A 17941-nucleotide genomic window follows, 5' to 3' on the forward strand; every position below is an offset into this window, starting at 1 on the left:
GAGTTAAGAAGGGGAAACTGAGGAACAAAGGTGAAGAGTGACTTGTCCAATGTCACAGTGAGCCAGTGGTATAATAAAGCACAGGTTTGTTCCAGTTTCAAGTCTGTTCTCTAGCCACTAGCCCATGCTGCAGAGGGAGAAGCTCTTTCAGAACGATGGAACCTGCACACATTTTTGGCTTCTCTAATAGAGAGAGAGAAGGAACTCTGTGCTGTGCCCACATCTAATTCAAAGCCCCAAAGTAGTTTGCATACAAAATATATACTGATGGTGGTAAGAGACCATGGACATATACATATCCACCCTCCTGAGCTTTCACTGGATGGAGTAGAAGATAACAGGCATCTAAGGGTTAACCATTTTCACAGCTTGCTTAAAGATATCTGAGACAGAGGCAGGCACAACAGCCAATTCATTGTTAATAAATATATATCTTTTTATTTTACAGACACATTTTCTTCAAGTTTTTGTTTTTAAAATACATCACTAACCCACCTCTCTTGCTGCAGAAACACATAGGTTGGACTGTATTACCCTGGCTATCATACAAGTGCACAAGACTGTCTTGGGTGGTATGAGCAGGAGGAGCAGCTTTGAGAACATGGAGAAGCAGAGGACATTAATAAAGCCACAGACCTCTTGCTGACACATTTTCCAGCAACAAGCGTGGCTGGTGGCCTAAGGCCATCTTTCAGCTACACACATGCCAAGCATGCCTTGGCAAACGTTTCAATTGATAAGAGTTCATATTCACTGTAAGGATCTCCATTGTATAGCTTTCCCATACTATGGATTTGGTTCCCCCAATAATGAGCCCAAACCTGTGATGTACTGAGCATCTTCTGCAAGGTGCTAAGCACCCTCAACTCCCAATGAAGTCAATGGGACCAGACAGTGCATGACAGCTTACAGGATCAGGCCCTAAGGAATCTACTCTCTTCAATGCATATGCATAACTCCAAAAGCAAGACTGAAGATGCACATGACGACAAGATTCCAAATTTTGGAAACACTCTGATCCACTTCCAGCATTCACAGTAAATAAATAATTCAGTTTCTGATGTGGCCAATTAACGTTGGGAGGTAATATGTTTGTAGAGAGAGGCCTTTTGTTTTTTAAAAAGCCCTCTAACAAAACTCCCTCAAATCAGCCACCAACTATAAAAAAGGTACCATCTCAAACTTTAGAAAACACAGTAACGCCAAAAAAGCAATTCCTCATTTTGATGACTTGCATGTTTTATCTTCACATTTCTAATAAGCATCAACCCAGTTTATAAAAATCCAACTCCATTTGGATTGGAGTTATGTCTCTCTGAAGAAGGCAGCCAGGTTGATCATTCAATCCCATTATTGCAGTGGATTGTGGTGCATTTGTTGCCAACAAGGGGCAGTGCGCTGGAAAAACTGGACTCCTAGCACAGACTAGTTAAGAATGATCCTAGCAATGCTTCATTCATGAAAAGGTCCTTGGCGTGTCAGTACTAGGTTTAAAAAGGCTGACAAGTAGTCAAATCAATGACTTAAGAGTTAGAACATATGATACATCTGTCACCATCAAGCTAAACAGTTGATAGCTTCCCCCTTTAAAACAGGACATGAGATTTCATTGCCAAAGCAGGAGCATAAACCAAGAGATTCAGATTTATTTTTTTCCCTCCCCCCTTATAAAATATGCATAAGTCTTTGACTGCATGCTCAGGAAGCACTGATCAATCTATTTGCAAAAATGTACAAAATTGAACAATATAAAAAAGTTTCAGTAATCTACGACCATCTGTTCAAGCCTGTCTGGAAACCTGTAACAGATATTTAAATACTTCAGAGCAAAAAGGTGTTTTTTTTTTTTAAACAATTTTAAAACACCAGAAGCAATCCACTAAGATAGCGGTGTTTAAAAAAAAAAAAAAATCCATCAACTCTCCTCAACAGTGCTCAGTCCAAAGAAGGATGAATTAGTGTTTCAGCCACGGATGAGCTTCAATGGAAGCTTTGCTCCTGTCGCCATAATCATACAATAGTTCTTCACCCACTTTAATGTCTCGCGAGGCTATCAGTATGAGATGAGGTACGCCGTCAACATCATGAAGCTTTGTTTGACAATTGCCACATTTGCTGTGATTAATCAGCCTTCCCAGACGATTAGTCTCTTTTGTAGCATCGACACTGAAAGAACAAACACAGATTGGAAGATTTCTGCACAGCACACACAAGTCACACTCTCACAACTAGAAGAGGTTAAATCCACACTGAAAAAATCAAGAGATGAAAGAAAGTATGCAGTCAGCACAAGGCTTGAAAACAGACAAAAAATACTAAAGATCCTGATGCCACTACTGCCCTGATACGCAGAACAAGCTTAACCAAACTGCTCTAACAAATCTAGTTAGTCTTACATTACCACAAGTCAACGTCCCACGGCATATATTCATCACAACTTTACAATTGTGAAAAAAGGGTCTTTCAACTCAGCCATGGATTTCTTCTAGAACTGACTTAGAGTCACTTACTAAGCTTTTTGTGGATCCCTTCCTTCTCTAGATTTTGCTTTCTCCCCATTAGCAGCCATAGGGTAACCACCCAGAAGGGTTTGCTGTCTTACACACAGCTTCCCCAGAAGATATTGGGTCAGCCAGCAAAAGGATGCACAAAAGACCCCTGCTCCTTTAAGGCCGGGTATGCTTAGTGTCCAACACATGCTCAGTCTCCACTGACTGTGGATATTCCCAAAGTGGGTCCACACGTTGCGGTGCCATAGCATCTACCTGAAGCTGTATAGTGCCTATCGCAATAGTAGCTAAGCACAGGTGTCACTGGGACAGCATGGTAGAAGTCAGACCATTAGAATCTATAATTGTCAAAGATATTTAATATGTAGGACTTTGTTACAATAGACTTAGGTTCCAATATTTAATCGATACTAGTTACTGATTTAATCAGCTGCAGTAATTTTAAGTAAATCATGGTATATTACTACTCTTCAATTCTTGGGCTGCTTTTAAAAGCAAAATCCAGCCTGGCGAGGAAGGTTAACATACAGAGGTAAATAAAGCTAATCAGAAAGCCAGATTCTCAGCTCTGCTGCTGATCTATGAACCTCAAATCTATCCACTAAGACATATTGTCTCTTAATTCCAACTTCACTCACTATAACCAGAAGAGATACTCAGCATGTAATTTTGAATGTTCAAGCAATACAAGTGAAAAATATATTCAAATAAAAAGCAAATATCTCAAGGTAAATCTTGAGCTTGGAACTTTTACACTTAGCAGGAAAACAGAAAGATCTGGCACCTTCAAAGCATCCACTTATTCTATTATTATATCCCCTTAAACTTTAAAAACAAACAGAATCAAAAGCTTACCAGTACATTTTGCTTAAATACTGAAAGTAGTACATATAGCAGCCTGTGGATGGATCTTGGGCATACACAGCTTCTCGTTTTTTAGCATCAGTGATCTCTATGAGATCCCCATGATATTCTACCACAAATTCTCCTCGATTAAAGTGTTTGGTAGCAATTACCCCTCTCCCTTTACCATCAATGAAGTCAATCTGTCAAGGAGAAAAGGAGCTCAGTTAGCAAAGCTGCAAAATATTTAAACTGTTTTAAGTAAATCTATTTCCTACCTATTTGGGGGAAGGGAACCTACAAGGATTTGTCTTTGAGACATTAGCACCAATATAAGAGTGTGGCACATATGAACAAGTATTTTAGATAGCAAGATATGGCAGCAGATTGCACAACTTTAGGGGAGATACATGGGATGAATTTAGGGATGCAGATCAACAGATATTTAGATAGACGGTTTCCTAGATAATAAAGACCAATGTCAACTGGACTGAAAAATGCAGAAAAGTGGGATTAGTCATCTTTTTATAGCAATTATTTGTTTTCTTTGAGCGGTGGGGGAGGAGTTAGTCTTTCCATTGCAGACCAGGAGATACCCTCAGTGTCCAATTTGGCTGCAACATAGAATAATAAGAGTTAGAGATGCAGAAAGGCCTATCATGGAAGCTAGTCTAGTCCAAAGCCAATACAGTTTTGTTCCCTACAACATGTTCTCTATTTTATTATCTAATCCATCACTTCATTGGATCACTATTCCACTGCCTAACACACACAAGGGAAGTTTTCCTGCTACTAGCACAGAAGTTTCCTTATTAATTTGAACACATCACTTTTCAGTGTAGCCCTTTCAAACATCCTAAATGATTCCTTCAAACATCTGAAAACATTAAAGACGGAACAGCTTCAGGAGTTTTGATCAGATAATAAGTTTTAGTTCCCCTCCTCCCCCCCAGGTTAGCAGGGACAAGAAGTACAAACCCTCACTTCTGAAAGGGAAAAACAGCAACAAGGGCCCCAGGCAGTGAGCAGAGTTAACTCCAGTAACTGATACTAGCTAACAAACTGATAGGAGTGCCACTACCACCACACTCCCATTCAATGCCACAAGGAAAAGCCTACATTTACTGTTCAGTGTCATGACAATAAAACCTTTTTACCATACAGATGCAGTGTCATGCTATTTAAGTTGGCGTAGCAGTTACCTTCATTCCTTCTTCTTTCCCACTTTCAATTAATTCATCTATTCTCCTCTTTTCCTCAGTCTGCAAAAAGAAAAACCCATAGTATTGCTACTAGGATTTCTGCAGGGTTTTTTAAGATAAGTGTTTTAGGAAGGTGTTTATCTGGTAATAATCTCACTTTTCTAAGCACTCTGTGGTGCTCTATTTAGAGCTCAAGCATGTCAGTTTTGTCAGAAATATTACAACATTGAAGAGAAAATTTCAAATTGCTGTCCAGGAATGTGCAGTTTTTCTATACGAGCAGCTGGGAGGCATCCTAAAGGAATCCAAATTTAGGTTTTGCTGTTTATGAGGAAGTGTTACTTTATATAGTTATATTGTGCATTTGTTATTTGCACTTTTCCTAAGACCTCTCCTAGACAGTACTTTGGAGATTACAAGTATCTGCATTCATCATACTAAATTTTCATTTGACTGGCAGCATGGAAACTGCCAGGATTCGATGGGTTATACAAAAAGCACTACCTGCAATTCCGTTTTGCTCTTCCGGGAACTTCTTCTAACAGGGTAATAATCTGTCACTTTTCGATTCTGTGATATTTTTCCTTGCGCTCTGAGGGATAAGGAAAGAATACATAAATACTTCAGATTTTCTGGCCTCACTGTCCTAACCCAAAAGGGTCAAGAAGCTTTTACTTCCAAGACAGTGATTTGAGAAATGGCTGTTCAGAATTTAAGATTTTTTATCATCTGCACCCTTCATTCTGATACAACACCTTGTACACTCCCGTTCTTCCCCACCTGGTCTCATCACCAGTATTTCAGCCCAAACTCTTGAGATGAGAAAGATATTTCTCAAAGTGTAGAGAATTAGCTCAAATTACTATTATACAGTACCTGTGTGTGTCTCAACCCAAGATGCTCTAGAATTTCTATCATTAAACCTGCTCCATGGTTGGCTGCTGCTGGAGAGGGATGCACCCATCACACGGCGAAACCTTGGTTTACACTGGTCATGCAAAAGTGAGCTTAGATACCAGCTCAGCCATCAGATCACTAGCTATAAAGGTAACAGCCTGGATCTGGCCAAAGAACTTCTTGTTTTGCCCCCCCTCAAAAGTGAGGTCTTAACCACTTTTGTTAGTTCCCATTAGTTAAGATTAGTGGAAATGCACACCAATTTATATACAAGCTAGAAAGCTGTATGTTCAAGAAAAAAAAAATCCTTTGCAAGGCATATCAATGCTTACATCATAGTACAGAATTTACATTGGATTGTTCTTTAGGGTAGGTTTCAGAATAAAACCCTTAAGCCACTATAGCAGAAAATATTTTTGGCACATTTGCTTAAAAAAAATCCAAGATATGGCATATGGATGCCTTTGCTCCCACATGTCACCTACTTTCTCCTTGGTCCAGGTTTTGCTTTTACCACCTTCTTCTGAGCTTGCTTTGCATTTGCTGCATCAGTAGAATCAGAAGGCAGAGGCATGTTTTTCTGAGTTTCTGCAGCTTCTTGTTTTTGATTAGGAAAGGACACTGAAGAATCACACCCACTTTCTTTATCATTCTGGTCTTCTGGTTTTATAGCACCTTCTATTGTATTAAGAGTACTTTTTTTCCCTGTGGATGGAAAATGTAGGACGACTAACATAAGATGTCTTCTAGCTTTCCTTTCTTCTATATCACAAAGTGCCCTAAACTCTTAAAGGTTTCTAACCTGTATTTTATCTGTATCAAATTACAGGGGCAGGATGGGGAAACATTGTATTTATTCTGTTACATGGCAAAAGTAAGTAGTTATAAGGGCCAAATTGGACCAAGTTACCTGTTGATGCATCATGAGTAATTCCTACAGGTCATAAAGGGTGGAGGGGAAGGATTTTAATCCAAGTATTATGTCTAGTTAAAGATGTTATCCAGACAAAGAATTTCCCAAGTCTCAACATCACAGACACTACAAAGGGAGTTTTGTAACAACTGCACTATTGTCCAAGCCAGCAAGTTTGCCATGTTGAACTAGATGAATACTCTGCAAGGAAAGTGACTTCAGGAGTCTGCTGGGGGACTATAGTCCCATACTTAGTGGCTATTGGTATCAAGAGGCCAGTGCCATCAAAAACAAAAACAAAAAAAAGGAAACAAAAGGAATCAAAATTGCTGTTCCTATTATACACATTGTAACAAATCTACAAGCTGCAGCTGGTACAATCAGTAAATGCAGACTCAGAATGTGGGTGGAAGTCTCTAGGATTCCTAGTAGATTCTGAAGGTAAATGGCTTTTAAAAATCACAGATAAAACATTCTAGACCTTCTCCTGGCCTAGAATGACCTCATGGCCTAGACTCAGCAAAGCATTTAAACTTGCTTAATTTTAAGATTTAAATTAGTTTTAAGAGCCTTGCTGAATAGGGATGGGATTACTCACATGCTTAAAAGTTGAGTACATGCTTAAGTTCTTTTGCCTTTATCAGAAACCTCTAGGGGCCTGATGCAATCACTGTTGAAGTCAGTGGAAAGACTTGCATTGACTTCAGTAACGATTGGAACGGGCCCCCAAGCATTGTCAAATTGCAATCTGAGTCCTTTTACCATCTATCTCCAGAGCCCTCACTTTTGACAGGGGAGGTTCTTTATTTCTGGAACACATTTTCTATTGGTCCATCCCAGCCACTTTTAAGAAAGGACGTGCTTTTATTTTATTGGCTTTTTCTTTGTTGCTAAGTTTGCAGCTAGGTTGATGTGGCTTAAGCCATTATTTTCTGTTTAATGGAAACGTGAACTGGCTTTTTTTTTTTTTTGTTAAATGACACCCAAGTACCACAGCAATTGGTGCGTAAGAAATCCTAGTAATAAACAAGCAACAGTAAAACTAGTTAGGGTCGGACTAATTCCATGAACCCAGGAAGAGATGTTAACTGCATGCAACCCAGTGTTTTGTATGTACAAATTTTCAGGTAAGATTTGTATCCTGGTCAACTAAGTAAAAAGGTTTCTAATATGTGCTAAAATTGGTGAGAGCCTACGGTTTAACAGATCAGTGATTCTCCAACTAATCTACAAAACACTCCCATTTGGTGTATAGAGCTACTTCTGTAACAATGAAAAAGCAGCTACCAGTTTTCTAGCATTGGTGCTCAGTCCAAGAAACAGTTTTCGAAAGATGCTTTCCCCCACCACACCCTTAACTCTAGCCACACAGACACTAAATCTAAACACCAGCACCTCTCATCACACTACATGGCTGCTTCATACATTTCTTGGCTTGGTGTTTCCTTGGCACCAAATTTGATTACTATTTAATTACAGAGGAAACCAACTCTGGGTAATAAACATGCAAAGGAGGACAAACCAAACTGCAAAGTGACCCACAGAGATTAAATACAAATGGGGCATGCAGGGAATATTAAGAACTAAATATTTAAGTCCTACACCAGGAAAAGAAAACAAATAAGCCAAGAGACAAAACAAGAGGGAAATTTTAACCAAGCAGCTGCATCATTTAATTTAAATGAAATTGGTAAAGAGAGATCAGTATTCACGAGAGAGTTGAAATTCCATACACACTAACTATTTGCTGGGAAGGCAGGGGATCTACAAAAAAGGGATCTTAAGTTGTACCCAATTTGAAAGTTTGGGGAAAAAAGTCACAGGGCATAGACAAGGCATGTTTTCTAACCCACAAGCAAACGGTTGTAAGGTCAATCTTACCGTCTCCTCTTTTGCATGTTTCATTTAGTGTTTTGCCTTGACATTTCACCTCATGATGCATGACTGAGTTTTCCTCTTGAAGTGGAGGACGAGCACCAGGAGATTTGTTAGAACTTAGGTAGGTGTAGATTTTGGACTGGCCAAGAAATACGTTCTCCTAAAACAGAGACCCAATAAAGCTCATTACATCAAAGAAATCTCATCAATCTCAAACCTCCAGTTGGTATCTGGATCATGCTACATAAGCCAACACCTACATTACTGCAGCATATTTGCATCTGAATAGCAGAGAATATATACATAAAAACCATCTGTGTTCAAAACCATATCACTCTGGTTGGTAATAGCTTGAGCAAAACTTGCCATGCAAATTCTCTGCACAGACACTTCCTCAAAAACAAATTAAATGCATCATGTTAGTTGAATTAAGTGTTAGGGTACAGGCCTAAATTCTTTTCTTGAATGTGTACATAGCTCCTAGTGACTTAAACACAAGGTGCAATGCTGGTCCCTGAGGGCAGCATTTGGTGCTAATATTTTTTTCATGGACCTACATAATTAAGGTTCTCTCAAATGTTTCTTATTTTTAATAGAATAACTATTTAATTTTTGATGATTTTTCTCCACAGTAGTGCAGAACAGAGACAAGTATATTCCATTATTTAGGGAGCTGAAATTGCACTAAAAGGCAAGCAACAAAATTGATCTAAGGCTAGTTTTTTAAAAACTCAGCTTTGGTAATTCTCTGCAGTTTCTCCTCCCACCCCCATTCCAAAAATCAATTCTAGGACACACATCAATACCTACAATACACAGAGGTACCAATGACATCAGAAAGAACTGGATGACCAATTTTAAAATTAAGCAGCATTGTTTCTAGCACACTGTATGAACAGGTTAGAACCAGTGCCCGACACTTCTGAGAAAGTGAACAGAACAGGGTGATTTATTGAGTGATCCATCCACATTATCCAGTCCCAGCTTCTGTACTTGTGTGGGAAGGGCTTATGTGGAGGGCTTAGAAGAGTACCATCATCTTCTCCCGCCTCTCCCAGGTTTAACTCCTAGGTGTCTATCTAGTGATTCTGATTGTTCAACCCCACGGTGTCATGATATGTTGACATAATTTAGCCAGAACCAAGATTGCCTTGGCTATATTTCTTACACACACAAAAATGATTTTCAGCTGTAACAAAAAATATATATATTTTTTCACTAAAAAAGGAACCCTACAGTTAAAGCATAAAATGTACCACATATTCCAACAGATGGGTGCATAAGCACTGAAAATTAAAGGGAGCCTATTGTGGAACAAAATAGATATGTTTTAACCTTAAAATCGGATAAACTCCTTAATGTTATAACCTTAGTGCTCTGTGTCTGAATTATCTGTAATTTGTAATCTTTTTCTGATAGAAGAATTTTGTTAGTTCCTGGCCATTTAAAGGCTCACTCGGCTTGTTTATTTGCATTTATAAATGTATACATACCCCCCTCACAGGTCTATAAATATTTTCCTTCTTTCTGTAGCATTTAGGTCCCAATTTTGTGGGCACTTACAGATGCTCTAACTTCAATGCCACTAACCCCATGCTAAAAGTCAGGCACATAGGCAAGTATTTGGAAGACCCAGGCTTTAAGACTGCAAATTCTTCCAGGGAGGGAGAGAAGCAGTAATTGTAGGTGTTTACACCGCTACCATAATCCCTTCTGCTGCCACCCGACTCCCACAGACAGACTCTTAAGCCCAGCCAAAGCCTCAATGAATGGGGATCAGCTTGCAAAATTGGGGCTACAGTGAAGCTTTGATCCTGCCTAGGGCTTGCAAGGCGACTGCAACAACAACAACGGCAGCGTCGTCCTGCCAGCACTTACACGAGGAACTTTACTCACGTGAGTAGACCCATTGACTTCAGTGCGTCTGCTGCGGCAAGTTCCTCCCGGCTGGCAGCCCCGGCGGGGCCAGGCCCGTGGAATAGCTGCATGGCCACGTCTGCCGGGGCGGGGAGCAGCTCCGGGCGCCCCTTAGCCGGGGTTCGCAGAGGGGAGCGCGGCGACAGGCCCGGGCTGGCTGCAAGGGGCGGCCCTTTCCCCACACCCCGACTCTGCCTCCCCGCGCTCCTGCAGCTTGGCCCTGCCCGGGGAGGAGCCGGGGGGTTCGCCTTGCTCCCCGGCCCCAGTTCCCCGGGCGGCTCCAGCCGCCCCGCCGCAGCCCGCGCTCGGAAGTGGCAGGAAATAACCTTCCCGGCCAGGGCCCAGCCCCCGCGCCCCAGTGTGGGGGACACACGGCGCTTACCCCGTTCATCCTGGGGCGGCCGGGCCCCCTTCTCTCGGTGCTCTCCGGAGCCGCCGCCGCCTCCGCTTTGCCTTCCCGGGGCTTGGACATGGTCTTGCCTAGGGGAGAGCAGGGGATGGGGGCGTCAGAGCCATGCCCGGGGCCGCTTCAGTCCCCAGCAGCGGCCGGAGCCGCCGCCGCCACCTGCGCCATGTTTCAAGGGCTCAGTGCAGAGAGGGAAGCCCAGGCAGGCCGGCCCAGCGCGCACCCCGCACGGGGGGGAGGAGCGCCGCCGAGCTCCCTCCCCCGCTGCCGAGGACACGCTGCCCCCCAGGGGAGCCCACAGCAGCGGTAGAGGGCAAACCAGCCTGGGCTTAGGGAGCCGGTATCTGACACCCCCCACCCCGCAACACACGCCTCCTAGACCCCCACAATACCCCCCATCTACCCACTCACTCCGCCCTCCGTAAGACACACATCCCCCAGTCACCAGTCCCCCCCCCGGGACCCAGTCACCCCCCCCCAGGCTCCAGCCCCCCCAGGGCACCACGCACCCCTCAGGGCCCAGCCCTCTATATAGCCCAATTACCACCCCCACGTCACCCCCACCCTCTATGTAGCCCCCACCCCTCAAGAACCTCAGCTCCATTCACACCCTCAGAACTCCAGCGCCCCTCGCACCCCACGTGCCTGCGCCAACCCAGCCACTCCCTGCCCGCTTCTCTCTGCCCCCATAGGCGCCCGGTCACCAGCCCCTACGCGCGCCCACTGCCCATATCCAGACACACACCCCCGGACCCTCCATAACTTACCCTCCCCCCCAGCACCTGTCAGGGCGGGTACCTTTAGCCATGGCTCCGAGAGCGGAGCCAAGCCCGGCTCGAAGCTGTCCTGGCAGGAGGTCCCCCTCTGAGAACCTTCAGTGTAGCCGGACTGCTCCAAAGAGATGATACACTGAGCCGCTCTCCGCTGCCTGATTGGCGCTTCCACTTGCCTATCACATCTCCCCGCTCTTTGATTGGTGCGCAGGGGAATGTCCCGCCTTCCCCATTCCATTTGAGTCAGCGCACCTCCCTCCCAGTAAGGGTGTTTAAATGTGCGTCCTCTGGTCGCTGATTGGCCAGTGCGAAAAGCACGGGGCCTGTGATTGGAGGCCAGACCAGGAGTTCTCCCTCCTTTGCTAGGCTGGGTGAGAGTTCTGGATCGCTTGACAATAGCCTTATGCACTCCTAGCCACTGTATATGGGGTTCAAGTTGGTTGTACATAAGAGCCCCTATAGGGAACAGTGCAGAATACGGACCCTACATACACAAATCTCTCCCCACTTTTCCAAATCTTTGGCTCTATACTCTTCCCTTCCCGGCATTTCCCTCCCCCCTCCAACCGGCAATTTTTCCTACTTGAGTTAACTTATATTTGGAGCCCTGAAAAGACAATGCTGACTCCCCTGAGACTGCAAAACTCTTCTGCTGAGCTCTGTGTATTCTGCTAACTAGACCCGGTTCCAAGAGGTTTGGCTATGTGCACATATGCACATTGGGATGGGATTACATGTGAGGGTTTAGCTTATTTAAAAAGTGCCTCTTCATTGTCATATATGATGAACACAACCTTGCACATTTTATTTTAAACAAAGCATTCAGCTCCCAGTAACTGAAAGAGCATGGTTATAGTTCTGCATTGTACTTCCCAACACCAGGAAGTACAGAATGCAGATGTGGAGCCCTATCCACTGAACCATACATCATGGCTGCAGGGTTACATTCAGGGCCAGATGACCTCTTCTGTGGGCCTCGGGCTGTTAGATTTTGTGGGGTCCCTGTATACAAGTCTTTTTCCTAATTTAAAACAAAATGCTCACAATTATGGCATCAAGGCTATAATAGCTCAGTGGTTTGAGCATTAGCCTGCTAAACCCAGGGTTGTGAGCTCAATCCTAGAGGGGGCCACGTGGATTTTCCTGTCTGGGGATTGGTCCTGCTTTGAGCAGGGGGTTGGACTAGATGACCTCCTGAGGTCCCTTCCTATCCTGATATTCTATGATTGCTATACTAAACTTGCCTTTTAATTAACATAAAGCCGTTCTGTGTTTACTTTTCAGTATTAAAACATGTAGCATATAGTTAAGTGAATTCAAAATAGCCTACATCTTACTTTAAAACAGCTGTTATAGTCATTTATTTCTGGGAGGGAGTTGGGTGCAGGAGTGGGCTCCAGGCTGGGGCAGAGTGTTGGGGTGCAGGAAAGGGTGAGGGGTGTAGGCTCTGGGAGGGAGTTTGGTACAGGAGGGGATTCTGACCTGGAGCAGAGGGTTGGGATGCAGGAGGGGGTGTGAGGTGTAGGCTCCAGCTGTGAGGCGGTTACCACAGATGGCTCCTGGCTGGCAGTGCAGCAGGGCTCAGGCGCACCATAGCCCCATGCCACTGCCGGAAGTGGCTGCTGGCACGTCTCTGCGCGCCCCTGAGGGGAGGGGGACAGCATGTCTCCATGCACTGCCCGTGCCCGCAAGCGCCACCCCATGGCTCCCATTGGCTGTTTCCTGGCCAATGGGAGCTGCGGGATGGTGCTGGGGGTGGAGGCAATGCGCAGAGCTGCCTCACCCCCCCCCCCAGGGGCCGCAGAGACGTGCCAGCAGCTGGCCACCGCTGGGAGTGACATGGGGCCACGGCATGCAGGAAGCCTACCTGAGTCCTGCTGCGCCGCTGGACTTTTAGCGGCACAGAGATCGTGATTGACTGGTAGAGGCTCCAGGATCAACCAATCAATCGTGATTGACGGGTTGGTGACCACTGAATTGTATATAATTATGGATTTATTTTTGCAGCCCCCCCCCTTAGCCCGAGGCCCTGGGCTGCAGCCCCTAAAGCCCCTGCGTTAATCCAGCCCTGGTTACCTTGTACCTCAAAGTCAGAAAAAAAATATCACCAAGAAGCTTGTAGAAACAAGGAGGCTGGACGCCACATGAGACCATCAATGGGATACAGTACTGAGCTTTTCACCTCTAAGTTTTTGGTATCAATTCAGCTAATTTTGATAATGAATGAAAGTTATTATACAATGGGAGTTTGGTAGCCTATATGAAATGAGTTTGGTGGCCTAAATATAGCTCCTACTGGTCACCCAGCCACTTCACATGTCAACATCACTACAACTGGCATCAATTTGTAATTCTTGTTGGCAGTCCTAGCAGAGAGGCCAAGACATGATTGGGCAGCGGAGACGGAACTATCTTCTCCATCTTAGAGGTAGCTCCTCAAAGTCTATCTCGTCACTTACCAAAAAAGATGGGGTTTTACAGCCACATAGTTAACCAGCATTATTTAGTTATCTTGTTGTAAAATTCTAATGTAAACGAGGCTCTGTATTTTTTACCACAAGGTAGCTAAGTAAGGTCAGCCATAGGTGGTGGTAAGATTTAGTGTTGGCCAATTTACCTATTTAAGCATTTATACCAAGCTGATCAGCAGGGTATCTGAGCTCTTTATAGAGTCTGGGTCTGATTTTGCTCACAATCCAAACTCACACTCTAGTTCTGAAATCACTTACTGTGTAAGCTAATATTTCACCACAAGTAATGGAATCAGCATGGATGCTATACAACTAAACACAACAATAGCAAATTCCGTTCTCTCTGCTACTCAGCTGTTACATTTTGTTCCTGTTGTCTTTCTATTATGTAGGAGCGGTAGTAAGACCATAGTTAAGGTTGCATCAAGGGTTTCAGTGTCACAGGGTAACGATTTGCTAATATATTCTAAATCTTTTGAGAATAAAGCCCAAAATAGAAACATAGTTTTCAAGGTCTAATTTTCTGTGTATATCTTAGACAGAGCTGATTTTTATTTTGTGAAATATTATTAATTGTAGGATAGTGGGTAAGCTAAGTCAGAGAAACTTCAGAAAAAAATTGCAATCAGGGCTGATGTGTGTTGTCGGGACAGTGTGTTGGAAGTTTCACTGCTGCTCCCTGCAGTGTATCTGTTCTGTGAATAAAGGACTGCAATTTCCAGAAGTGTTAAACCTGCAACTGTTACAAGCATAAATTTAACACACACACACCCACACCCACACACCACAATTCTTTAATAATCAGTCAATGTTTTAGATGTCAAACCACTAGCGAATGTGCAGAAGATGGGCCATCGGCAGTCCAAATATACACTTTTGACAAAATCAGAAGTTTCAGCACAGATGTGCTGATTTTCAGTAGCAGAGAGGAGGCCCTGCTGGTTGCTGTAATAGAAATGGAGTAGAGAAAAAGAATATTATTTTGTCCTAAACTGGAGGCTGAGTAAATTCCCTCATTCACACACACTGCCAAAAAATAAGACTGTCGATAATGGGGTTTTGTATGTTATTTTTTTTACTAATATTTCCCACTGTTGCTATTACCAGTTCAGTTCCACAGGCTATGATCATGATGATACGACTATTGCAAATAGGGCTCAAAGCACCCAGAGACATTTTAAACACCATGACCTAGGTCCTGCAATGACCTCTACATGGGTGCAGAGTTCTGGGCTCAGTGAAGCATCAGACCTATATCATCTACTCTCCATGCCTCGCATTCTCCTCAGGCTTAGGATTGTCTACGTTATGGAGACTCTTCTGGCATAACACTGTAGTGTAGATGCAACGTACACTGACATAAAGTGTTCTTCTGTCCATGCAGGAACACCACCTCCCCCAAGGATGATGATGACATCGACGGAAGTATTCTTCCATCAACATGGCTGTGTCTACACTGGTGGTTAGGTTGGCATAGCTATGTCATTCAAGGGTGGTTTTTTTTTTCTCAAGCTACAACTTGTAAGTGTAGACCAAGCGTCAGTAGAACTGAGAGTGATAAGGTGGTTATAAAACAGAAAAGCAATACCATAGTTACAATAATTATTTATATTGTGATAGGCCTCCCAATCAATGTGCTAAGCACTGTCCCCACACACAAAAGAAGAAAGTCCTTGCCTTAAAGAGTTTACCGTTGAAGTAATCTTATATTTATCTGATTTTATTAAAACATAGTTCTGATTGCTATGGTAGCAAAGCACACAGAATACAAAAGATATAAATAAACCACCTTCAAATTATGGCTCTCAAACTGCTACTACCTTGGCATTTTAGCTTGTGCACCTGCAGATACTATTTCATATATCAGAGGGGTAGCCGTGTTAGTCTGAATCTGAAAAAAGCAACAGAGGGTCCTGAATCTGTAAAAAGCAACACTTGCGTCTGATGAAGTGGGCATTCACCCACGAAAGCTTATGCTCCAATACTTCTGTTAGTCTTAAAGGTGCCACAGCACCCTATGTTGTTATTTCATATATGTTAGATGCCATAATTAAAGCTGAGATGGCCATTCCTGACACTGGATGTAAATACTGTTTACATTTTAGCACAGACTTTGTACAAAGCAAGATGATGGAGCATCCATGGAAGATGCAACTGACAATGTATGTCATCTCATATGAGTTAGAAACAGATTTTATTTTGTGCTCATCGGAGAAATATCAAAACCCACATAAAATTACAGCCTTTTACATAACACCCTCAAAGGATAACTCTATAGTCAAAACTATTTTAACCTGTGTCCCCCCCCTCTATTTTTACTGCATCGTTTCACCCATTTTTCACCTACGCTTAACAAAATCAAAACCCTAATTATAACAAATCAATGGGACAAAGACACAAGAGTAAGTTGAGTGGAGAGAGATCACACTGTGTTTTGAAGCATCTCCTGCAATTCCATTAAAGTATCTGAGACACAGTTCTGACTCTTCAAGTATAATAGTAAATTATCAGTAGTATTTTATATCTTACAAAATATGTAACAAAAAATGTAACAGAATGTCAGACAGCCAAACGGAGAAACATCATAGAGGGTGGATTCTACACACTTGCATGAAAACATTGTAAACCACTTTTTAAATTTGTAAGGAGTCCAAAGGCTTGTCTACTTCAGGGATTTTTGCACAAATGTTGCAAGCCTTCTTTTTCCACTGGTGCAATGAATCTATACAAGAGGGTTGCGCTGGTGTAGTACACCAATGCAAAAAATCTATAAGGTAGACATTTCACAGGCCTGGTCTACACCGGGGTAGAGGGGGTGGGTCGGGGAGAGGACAAGCTAAGTCGGTCTAAGTTACGCAACTTCAGCTATGAAAATAGCATAGCTGAAGTCGATATACTTAGAGCTACTTATTGCGGTGTCTTCACTGCGGTAGGTCAACTGCTGACGCTCCCCCGTCGACTCGTTTCTCGCTCCAGTGGAATACCGGAGTTGACAGGACAGCGCTTGGCGGTCGATTTATTGCATCGTCACTAGATGTTATAAATCGACCCCCACTGGATCGATCGCTCCGGAGGTAAGTGTAGACATGCCCATAGGCTGGGACAACGCCTGAGCCTGACTGCTCTCAATGCTGCTCTGAGTTCTGCTGCTGCTTATATCAGATTAACGCCTCCATGCCAAACCTCCAAACAGAAAGTGAAGGTTAGGGTTGAAAAATCACTAGCTGTCCAACAATCGGATCCATGCAGGGAGGTATCCTTGCACCCTAGTGGGGTCTACTGATGTCAATGCAGTTCCGTGTGGCAGCAAGGGTCCACCAGTCCAGATCCAACTCGAGGATCAGGGCCATGATCCAAAATTAAACAGCGAGATCCCAATTCTACAAACATTCACACCTGAGTAACTTAATCCATGTGATCAGTTCCAACCAATTAGATTATTCACAAATGTAAAGTTACTTACATGTATGTTTGCAAACCCCGGGATTAAATGTAAACTCTTTTTTGTTAAAGGTGACCTGCATAGGAAAAAGCAAATTGAGCCTGTGTACTTTGGTGCTCCTTTATGATGTACAGTATAAAGAAGGCCCGAACATTTTTGTTTGTTTGTCTGTTGGTTGTTTAATTATAAAAAGGGGTTTTTGCCAATAATTTTTTAACATTAGCATTTCAATTCCTGTTTAGCCTGGAGCACTAGTTAAGCTATGACATGATAAGAGCCAAGAGAATGAAAGCAATGGAGAAGGAAAGAGATTTTAGTCAGACTTCAAAACTCTTTTGTTAACAACTATTTAACTGCAATGACTAATGAACATTTAGGAAAATGAATGTATTTGTTAAAATTCATCTCCCCTCACCCACTTCCCTTTCAATGAGCCCTCCAATAGATTCTCCAGGAAAAACAGGGAAGACAATAGTTCAGATTCCTATGTAAAGAACAAGTAAGAAAAAACAGTCTTAAAAATGCAGGCCCTCTTTTTACACTTCAGAGAAACAAAGTTTTAGAGGTCACCTTTAGCTAACCCTTCCCTAAGCTCATTTGAGGTTACTATACCTAAAGTTTGAAGTAGCTTTGTTAATGAGATCAACACATTAGCTTGTCATATATTTAACTTTTTTATTGTAAAGTCA

General features: G+C 43.0%; 1 protein-coding gene and 1 long non-coding RNA gene across 6 annotated transcripts; one reads left to right on the forward strand and one right to left on the reverse strand.

The window, feature by feature from the left end:
* Positions 1–411: 411 nt before the first annotated feature.
* Positions 412–11592, reverse strand: KMT5A (lysine methyltransferase 5A). Of its 5 annotated transcripts, none has more exons than XM_042852519.2 (8): positions 11334–11592; positions 10543–10640; positions 8247–8403; positions 5938–6157; positions 5060–5147; positions 4556–4615; positions 3366–3556; positions 412–2166 (listed from the first exon to the last, which is right to left on the reverse strand). In XM_042852519.2, exons 1-8 carry the CDS (start codon positions 11575–11577, stop codon positions 1956–1958), a joined length of 1269 nt encoding a protein of 422 aa, XP_042708453.2. In that variant the 5' UTR covers positions 11578–11592; the 3' UTR covers positions 412–1955. The 5 variants fall into 5 exon arrangements, with proteins under 5 accessions (XP_042708453.2, XP_005298765.2, XP_042708454.2 ...); XM_005298708.5 differs by having other exon boundaries at positions 11365–11504; XM_042852520.2 differs by lacking the exon at positions 4556–4615.
* A 1549-nt stretch (positions 11593–13141) lies between these two features.
* LOC135975775 (uncharacterized) lies at positions 13142–17408 on the forward strand. Its single transcript, XR_010592803.1, has 2 exons — positions 13142–13300; positions 15195–17408. It is a non-coding gene; the product is annotated as an uncharacterized LOC135975775 (long non-coding RNA).
* The last annotated feature ends 533 nt before the right edge of the window (positions 17409–17941 follow it).

The sequence above is a fragment of the Chrysemys picta genome, chromosome 15, assembly GCF_011386835.1.
Source record: "Chrysemys picta bellii isolate R12L10 chromosome 15, ASM1138683v2, whole genome shotgun sequence".
Taxonomy (NCBI): domain Eukaryota; kingdom Metazoa; phylum Chordata; order Testudines; family Emydidae; genus Chrysemys; species Chrysemys picta.

Bases quoted from the DNA above. Each gene is read 5' to 3' on its own strand.
- KMT5A (XM_042852519.2), bottom strand. From the start codon at position 11,577: ATGGAATGGGGAAGGCGGGACATTCCCCTGCGCACCAATCAAAGAGCG. The intron at 4,616-5,059 runs GTAGTGCTTTTT...TTCTTTTTGCAG, and splicing joins AGAGCAAAACGGAATTGCAG to ACTGAGGAAAAGAGGAGAAT. The intron at 3,557-4,555 runs GTAACTGCTACG...TCTCCTTGACAG, and splicing joins GGAAAGAAGAAGGAATGAAG to ATTGACTTCATTGATGGTAA.